The sequence below is a fragment of the Haematobia irritans genome, chromosome 5 (genome assembly GCF_050003625.1).
Source record: "Haematobia irritans isolate KBUSLIRL chromosome 5, ASM5000362v1, whole genome shotgun sequence".
Lineage (NCBI taxonomy): Eukaryota > Metazoa > Arthropoda > Insecta > Diptera > Muscidae > Haematobia > Haematobia irritans.
In genome coordinates, this window is record NC_134401.1 from 2710904 (window position 1) to 2720977 (window position 10074).

Here is a 10074-nt window from a genome sequence, read left to right on the forward strand (position 1 = left end):
TAGCACCAGTTCAAAAGTCGACTATTTACAAAATCCCCAACAACATTGCCCTCTGGGCTGAGTTATGGAAATTACAGCGAAATGTTTAGTTTGAGTCTTAAGTATTCTCTTTCACGAGCTAGGCATAAAAGTAAAATTTCCCCTTAAGCACTCTTAATTGTTTGGCTGTATATTCTGCATACTCTGAAAAGGTAGTCATTTAACCATTTTGCCCAAAATGGTAAACTATCCTTTCAGGTTATAACTTCCATATATAGTTGAAATCTAAGAGAAGCCTAATAAGAGAATGAAACTATTGCTCGATATGAGAGAATGAGTCAGTGAACAGAAGGGTAATTTAGTAATTTATAGATATTCTTCAATGATTAATGACAATTGAAGGTTTTTGTGTAATTAGAATAATTCATTTTACATACATTAGATTGGGTTTACCATTAGCAATAGAGTGGGTGGTCCTGGAAGTACTTTTTCTCATAGCCTGATACAAAAGTATTGGAAGAAAATTTACAATATTATTGTGTGATATATCCCCTGGCTATTGTCGAAATTTCTGACCCTATTAGAATCGCATTTTTCATTTTACCGCATGTAAAAAAGGAATGCATGGGCACTCGGAGTAATATCGGTCGGTGAGTTGATAAATAAATCGTGCAACGAGCGTTTGGATACTGGCTGACATTTCAAAAATTGGTTTTAATTTCGGCAATCTCTGGGGATAAAAGACAAAATAAACAAAAATCAGCGATACCGTATTGGCAGTGCGCTGAAGATCCGGAAAAGCCTTCGAAATACGGATCCATTGGTGAATACTGCATATTAAAACAGCCGAAATACGGGAAATGCGATACAAACTTACTCATCGCCCGGAATGACAAGGTGTGAACCAGATCTTGAGAAAGGTATAGCGATTTCTTGCGTATTCAGCTTGTTTATTTATTTTTATTTGGTATAGCCTACACAAAGAACTAGGTTCTATATAAAGTGCAGGTTTATGAATTTACAAAAACTTATCATTTATCATTTAAATATAAAATCTAAAAATGACTAAAAAGGAATAATTGACTACATTTATGAAATAATTTACTTAAAAATACTAACTTTTTTTAATAATTGGTAAATAAATCCTTGAACAAAAAAGTTTTCTGAAAATGGGAATGAAGTCTGCATTTGAATTGCCATATGTTGGTAGAAGTTTGAATATCTTGGGGTAAATTGTTCCAAAGACGAATTGAGTATATAAAAAAGAATTTGTTTGAGAAGTTTTTCGAGTGTCTTAATTGTATAAGCCGACCGACAAAATGTTATGTAATCATAAAGATACGGTGGGGATCCGGAATTTATGATATTATAGAGACTTACTAATGTTCGAATTTTTAGAAGGTTTTCAAAAGAGACCCCAAAAATTAGTTTCGAAGAACTAGATGTATGAGCGTAACGAGTTATACGAAATACATATCTTGTAATACTGTTGAATGTCACTCTAAGCTTATTTAACATTTTCCTGCTGCTATTGGAGAACAACTCGCAAGCATATAGGAGACGAGACACTAATGCCGATTTCGCTAACAATAATCTGATACGCGCTGGTGTGCTTTATTGGAATATACAGATTCCGCAATGACTCCCAAAATGTTCGCCTTCTTTACAACTTCTATGGGAAGATTCGAAATATGTATACCTAAATCTATAGAGTGATTAGTAGATTTGTTTTTGATTTTGACTTCTTAGGGTTCAAAATCAAACCGTTAGCCATCGCCCACTCATTTATATTTGCCAGATCACAGTTCAACCGTTCAATGTTAATTCCTAACTCTGATTTCTATGAATTTATATATATCTGGACATCATCCGCATACGTGTGCACGCTGCTATGTCTTACCCTTAATGGGAGATCAATGCTATATAACAGGTTGGCTGATAAGTCCCCGGTCTAACAAAGAAAAACACATTTTTTTTGTCAAAATTCGTTTTTATTATTCAACATAGTTCCCTTCAAGAGCGATACAACGATTATAACGACCTTCCAATTTTTTGATACCATTTTGGTAGTACTCCTTCGGTTTTGCCTCAAAATAGGCCTCAGATTCGGCGATCACCTCTTCATTGCAGCCAAATTTTTTCCCTGCGAGCATCCTTTTGAGGTCTGAGAACAAGAAAAAGTCGCTGGGAGCCAGATCCGGAGAATACGGTGGGTGGGGAAGAAATTCGAAGCCCAATTCATGCATTTTTGCCATCGTTCTCAATGACTTGTGGCACGGTGCGTTGTCTTCTTCATATGGGGCCGTTTTGCCGCGATTTCGACCTTCAAACGCTCCAATAATGCCATATAATAGTCACTGTTGATGGTTTTTCCCTTCTCAAGATAATCGATAAAAATTATTCCATGCGCATCCCAAAAAACAGAGGCCATTACTTTGTGCAAGCGGACTTTTGAGTCTTTCCACGCTTCGGAGACGGTTCACCGGTCGCTGTCTACTCAGCCGACTGTCGATTGGACTCAGGAGTGTAGTGATGGAGCCATGTTTCATCCATTGTCACATATCGACGGAAAAACTCGGGTGTATTACGAGTTAACAGTTGCAAACACCGCTCAGAATCATCAACACGTTGTTGTTTTTGGTCAAATGTGAACTCGCACGGCACCCATTTTGCACAGAGCTTCCGCATATCCAAATATTGATGAATGATATGACCAACACGTTCCTTTGATATCTTTAATGCCTCTGCTATCTCGATTAACTTCATTTTACGGTCATTCAAAATCGTTTTGTGGATTTTTTTGATGTTTTGGTCGGTAACCACCTCTTTCGGGCGTCCACTGCGTTCACCGTCCTACGTGCTCATTTCACCACGCTTGAATTTTGCATACCAATCAATTATTGTTAATTTCCCTGGGGCATAGTCCGGAAACTCATTATCAAGCCAAGTTTTTGCTCCCACCGTATTTTTTCCCTCCAGAAAACAGTATTTTATCAAAACACGAAATTCCTTTTTTTCCATTTTTTTCACAATAACAAAAGTTGCTTCACAAAAGACGCTCTATCTCACAAACTAATTGGCTTACAGACGTCAAATTTTGACACGAATCATTTGAAGGTTGGTACTATATAAAAATAATATGCATTTAATACTAACGACGCCATCTATGTGTCAGACCGGGGACTTCTCAGCCAACCTGTTATACTGTAGAGTAATGGACCCAAAATAGGTCCCTGTGGAACACCAAGCGAGAGCCCTAATGGCCTGGCTGATCTACCACCAATAACAACTGATTGGGTTCTAGAGGACAAGTACGATCGTATAAGACTAATAGCATGACTCGAGAAATTGTCCAAGTTTTAGACATAGCATGTCATGATCTACGCAGTTAAATGCCTTTGAATGGAAATGAAGAAGAGAGATTTCGTCGTTGTCCATATTAAACCGCAGATCCTCGGACACTTTTTGCAGAGTCGTTGTGCAACTGTGTTTGTGTCTAAAACCTGACTGGTAGATCGATAATAGTGAGTTATTCTCAAGGTATGTTCTAATTTGAAGGTTTAGAACGAGTTCCAAAACCTTTGATAAATAATGAAGTATCGCTATTGGGCGGTATTCGTTTTCATTTTTGGGTAGAGGTATAATTCTCGCATGTTTCCAAGCGCTAATAATAAAGACTGTGTTGAATAATAAATCGCTTCCTGTCCATAATGTTTCTTCTCTTTTTTTGTACGATAAGTACTTTTCGGACCACCATCGTAATCTTCAAGTTTTTAAAACTCATTGAAGAAATATTTCTTTTATTTTTGAAAATTTTTTTTTGAAATTTTTAAACTTAAATTTAAAATAAAAAAAACGTTTAAAATTCCCACCACTATATATTTATAATATCTGAAATGCCCTCTCCTTCTTGGAATATCTTAATGCCTTAATAAAAGGCCCAAAATGATTCATTAATAACTGACAGAATGTCATGTTGGAGTATTAAATTGCTTTTGCTCTCTTCCATACACTATTGGGTAAATTTTCTGCTTTGACCAAAACAAAAAAGAATCAAGAAAACTGGAAATACTGGGAAATTTTTGTTAATGCAAAACAGTGAAAAAGCAACACAAAGTGTGAGCTCGGTTGTGCTCAAAATATTTTCGAAATATAGGTATCCGGAGCCGGAGGTTTAGTCGTTTACTTCACTTGCCTTTCTTGGAATAGTGCCATGTCATGTAAACACACATACATCAACAGTTCAATGTTTCTGTGCTTGTACGATATTCATGTGTGTGTGAGTGTGTAGATGTGTAGATGTGTGCTTTTTCTCTATCAGAGGCTAAACGTGTTTGCAAGCAGACACAAGTGATGACGTCAATGATATGCATTGGCATTCAATGAAATCAACAACAACTATCAAGGGGGTTCAAAGCACGAGATATGCACGCCACCTATATTTCGTTGATGATGATTATGACGACCCCAACAACAAGAAAGGGGCTGTGGTGATACATGCAAGGGGTTGTAGATGACGATGTCGGAGACCATGGTGTGTGAAACAGCCAGGACGAACTAAGCTATCGACATCGTCGTCAATACATTTCGTACTTGCAGTTGACTTAGTTAGAAGTGCTGGCCATGGTAGATGTACTAGAGTTATAAGCTATAATCATGGGTATAGTGTGTGAGGGGAGTGTCGCCTACATGGTTGTTTGTGGGTATGCCATCGAAAATGTGTTTGCATTAAAAAAAACTGTGGGTGATTGAGTTTAGGTTGTTTACCTTGCACAATGTTGCGATTTTCCATGTGCCGCACTGTGGTCCGAAGGTAGTATAAGAAAATTTGTTGTATTTATAAAATTTTCGTTGTGATAAAAGAAATTAGCTTTAAGCAAATGTTATACCAAAAAAGGGTTGAACATTTTCATTACGATTCAAATTATATAAAAAATGACCAATCTAAAATATTAATACTTGACTGAAAATTATATTATATTGATCGACTCAGAATGAGATTATGAGCTGTCATGTATATTATAGTCCACATCTGCGCTACTAGGCCAAGTTGCACTATTTTTTTATTGACCTTCTTTAAATTTCCCACAACATAAATATGTAATCTTCATAATGTTAATACATTATTTCATCCCACTGTGTTGAGTAGCATTATTCTGCATTTATAGTAACTATTTATGGTGTAATTGCTCTCTTGAAGGGGAGTTTGTTTGGTTTAGTTATGATTTTTATTATTATTATTCCCTTCAATGCAATTGAACTCAATTTTATTTTTGTAACTTGTATTGAACTTTGTTACTTTTTTTGTAATGGTGATGATGATGATGATGATTGTGTTAGTGGAACATAAAACGGTGTTCAAATATCATTACTCGACCTCTGATGCACTCTTCTGGCATTTTTTTGGGGATGGCGGGTGGTAATTTTACCAGTTGCCCTGATTTTTCCAAATAGTGATTTCTGTGTGTCGATGACAAAAAAAAAAATTGAATAACATTATTGAGTTTTAGTTATGGATAACAGAATGAGGTTAAAAAAGTCCAAATGAAAATAATACAAAGACATAATGAAAATAGAAGCTTAGCAAAAAGTCTAGAATAAATTTTAAAGAGTTTAAATATTCTTTTTTATTTTGTTTTTCTAGCATTTGTTTTATAGTTCTTTATAGTTTAACTCAACTTTGAATTTACATAGATGGCCAATAGTTTGGGACCCTTGCCAAAATTTACTTCCGCCTTGCCATCAAGGCCAACTTCTACTTTAAGACCAGAACATGAAGAACCCATCACATATCCATTCGAAATTATATCACAATAGATACCTTTAGCTAGGCCTGTTTGTAATGTGGCTTTGAATTCCTTATCAAATTCCATGTTAAAGGCCACAAATCCCAAATGACCTCGGGAAAAAGCAATTTGATTTGCTCCATTATCCCACCAATTCTGAAGTGGTTGATCCTTAACAGCATTGCGAAATTTCACCATTTCTAGCACTTCTGGCCATCGATGTTCACAAACCCATCCTTAATTTCCTGTATCACACTGGTGATTCGATAAAAATGTGGGCCCTTTTATAGAGCCATCATTATTTGCTGGTGGTCCCTGATCACTATTGGTAAAATTATATGAACTCATAACTCTAGCCACCTTACCATAAGGATGGGCTAACATAAAAGCCACAGCCATTTTATATAAATCCACATCTTTATAGGTTAAAATATCAGAACCCCCTGCCCCATGACCTCTTTGATTGTCATGATTATCTACAAAGACAATAGCATCTTCTGAGGGCAGCATACCCCATGCGGGACCCCAATTTTTCAATGATTTCAAAGGAATTTGTTTGCGAAACACCTGACCAATATCGGTGGAGAATTTAAATTCGGTAACAGCTCCAAAATTATTGTAATCAGTTCTGGACAAAATAAAAATAAATAATAAAAAAATTGTTTTGAAATTAAATTATAAAACGAAAGGGTTAAATAAAGTATTTAATATAAAATAAAATAAATTTTGAAATTTTTGGAACCAATAAAATATGACAATCTTTGTCATGCTTCTCATTCGTAATTATTACTCTTACAAAGGGCCAAATAAGATGATATTCATATATGGAATCTATATCTAAACCTCTGGAAAATTTTTTTGGATTCAAGTCTTTGTTCAGAATTTCAATTAAGTCTGTTGTAGTTGTGACCCAATGAATATGTTCACTGTAATATAATTTCTTCTCTATAAACTATGTTCAAAAAAGCTGTTAGAAAGAAAGACTTCTATCACAACCAAATATCTTATGCCAATTTTAAGGGAACTGACTAATCCCTATCAAATCTGTTTTTTGATTAATTCGACTGTCATTTTTATGTCTGTTTTAATTCTGGACTTTTACTCCTTGCACAACCTAATGTCTTGTAACCATTTTATGGAAATCATGCCAATCCTTATAGAGTCTCCTCTAATGAACATTTGCAGATAAACCTTTACTTTTACTTACTTCTTTATAGGTTCTCCTCCCAGATCAATAACCTCCTGGTATATATATGCTTTGCTGTTTGTCGGAAAGCCAAAGGATGCAGGCAACTTTTTAAGACGCTCGTAAATAGCTTGTAAATCCTTAGGCCACATATGTTTGGCAGCATCTATGCGAAAACCAGCTACACCCAAATCAATTAATTTATTCATATATTTGACAATCATATCACGGACATGTGGTACCGTTTGATTGAGATCTGCCAATGTAGCCAATTGACAGTTTCGTACTTGTATAGAATCTTGATAATTATTAATATCACAAGCTGGATGAAAATCCAAAGGGCCATATGGTACGGCGGGCCACTTGCGTTCACCATAGTTAGCCACAGAACCAGCAGTTCCTAGAGTTTCACCTTCTTTATAGGCAGACATGTGATTGATGACAGTGTCAACGTATATGCGTACACCCACTCTATTGCAACGGCGGATCATATCGGACAAATCGGCTTCATTTCCCGATCGGGATGTAAGTATATAGGAAATCGGTTGATAACGAGCCCACCAGGGGTTCTCATTCAAAACACGAACCTCATTGGGAGGTGAAATCTATAAAAAAAATATGAACTATTTGTTAAAAGGGATAGTAAACTAATAAAATATATCTTACCTGCACCCCTCCATAACCCTGAGGCCCCAAGAATTCTTCACATTCTCTGGCAATATCTTTCCATGTCCATTCAAATAAATGGACAATAGTCGTACGTTTATCCAAAAAATGAGGATCTTTTTGGGCTTTCGATTGTTGAATTATTAATGTCAGCAGTAAAATTATATGCACAATATTTTTCTTCATCTTCAATAGTCGCATAGCAAACTGTAAATGATCAAGCTGAAACTGAATATTCATTATGTTATGACTTTTATATATTAGAATCGAATATAAATGGCTTATCGTTGAAAAATTGCTATTACAGTGGATTGTATTTATAGGCAAAATATTGTATGTTCTCATTCTCTTTGTTTAGTGTTTGGTCAGCTTAAAAGCAAAGTGATCTAATTCTAAAAATATAAATTATAGATAATTACACAGTTTTTTTATAAAGGGTATAGAAAGGAAATTTATTTGACTATATGATTTTGATGTTTTTGAAAAATTACAATTGCAAATATTTTACATAGAAATTATTTTGCATTTGTACTTAAATTTGGCATATTTTCTTTTCACGAAGTAAATATTGCACATAGCATCGTAAAAATATTTGACATTATTTTAAATACTGAAATTTTGGTAAGTTAAGCACGCACCTCTTTCATCTCTACAGCTCAAGAGAAAGTTTAATGCAATCAGCGTAACCACAACATTTGTCCAAAATTGGACCAAAATTCGTACAAGCGGATAATGCTTCCAAATTAAATTAATATAATATTAAAGCTAAAATTTTATTTCGATAAAAAATTTTGTCAAATTTGTATTTCTATTTATTTCCAAGAAAATTTTGTCAACATTTTATTTCTGTAGAAAATTTTGTCAAAATTTTATTTCTATAGAAAATTTTGTCAAAATTTTATTTCTATAGAAAATTTTGTCAAAATTTTATTTCTATAGAAAATTTTGTCAAAATTTTATTTTTATAGAAAATTTTGTCAAAATTTTATTTCTATAGAAAATGTTGTCAAAGTTTTATTTCTATAGAAAATGTTGTCAAAATTTTATTTCTATAGACAAATTTTGTCAAAATTTTATTTCTTTGGAAAATTTAGTCAAAATATTGTTTCTATAGAAAATATTGTCAAAATTTTGTCAAAATTTTATTTCTATAGAAAATTTTGTCAAAATATTATTTCTATAGAAAATTTTGTCAAAATTTTATTTCTATAGAAAATTTTGTCAAAATTTTATTTCTATTGAAAATTTTGTGAAAATGTTATTTCTATAGAAAATTTTTTCAAAATTTTATTTCTATAGAAAATTTTGTCAACATTTTATTTCTATAGAAAATTTTGTCAACATTTTATGTCTATAGAAAATTTTGTCAAAATTTTATTTCTATAGAAAATTTGGTCCAAATTTTTTTTCTATAAAAAATTTTGTTAAAATTTTATTTCTACAGAAATTGTTGTCAAAATTTTATTTCTTTGGAAAATTTAGCCCAAATATTGTTTCTATAGAAAATTTTGTCGACATTTTATTTCTATAGAAAATTTTGTCAAAATTTTATTTCTATAGAAAATTTTTTTCAAAATTTTATTTCTATAGAAAATTTTGTCAAAATTTTATTTCTATAGCAAATTTTGTCAAAACTTTATTTCTATAGAAAATTTTTTTCAAAATTTTATTTCTATAGAAAATTTTGTCAAAATTTTAGTTCTATAGAAAATTTTGTCAAAATTTTATTTCTATAGAACGTTATCGCAAAATTTTATTTCTATATAAAATTTTTAGAAATTTTTTTCATAATGTTGTATCAATACAAAACTTTTTTAAAATTTATTTCTGTTAAAATTTTATTTCTATAAAAATTGTTGTCAACATTTTATTTCTACGCAAAATTTTGTCAAAATTTTCAAAATTTTGAAAAATTACCGATTTGACGAAAATGGACCAAAATCAACCAAAATACATTTGGTCCCACCATCGGACCAAATATAAAATTTATTATTTTTTGGACCAATATTGGTTCGATCGGACCAAATTGACAACGCTGAATGCAATTCTATTTTCTAGTTGATAAACGGGGATTAATCAGTGGCAAGAAATCTTAGTTTTTCATTTCTAAAACTCAAGGTTCATATAAAAATTTTTGTGTTGTACTGAAGTTATTATGAAGGAATTTTTTGGGTTAATTAAAAAATATTGGCATATCCACCGTTATATTTCCCATCGCATTTTCCAAAAATTTTGAATATGGAATAATTTTTAGAATAGGGAATTGTGCTGAACTGTTTCTTTATACACTTAACATTTTAAAATTCGAGGATACATGTTCGAGAAGAGTTCAAAAATCTGTATACATTATAAGGCTATGGTCACACTAGGCAAATATTTGACAACCATTTTCCAAATATCTGGATATGGTTTTTGAAAAATAATCCTACCATGATTTTATATATCCAATATGAGCTA

At 32.7% G+C, this 10074-nt stretch overlaps 1 protein-coding gene across 1 annotated transcript; it reads right to left on the reverse strand.

The window, feature by feature from the left end:
• Positions 1-5581: 5581 nt before the first annotated feature.
• LOC142239396 (alpha-amylase B-like) lies at positions 5582-7879 on the reverse strand. The gene is given in 3 exon segments (XM_075311178.1): positions 5582-6393; positions 6973-7556; positions 7618-7879. Coding segments are annotated over 3 exon segments (1569 nt in total). The 5' UTR covers positions 7858-7879; the 3' UTR covers positions 5582-5648.
• Between the last annotated feature and the right edge of the window lie 2195 nt (positions 7880-10074).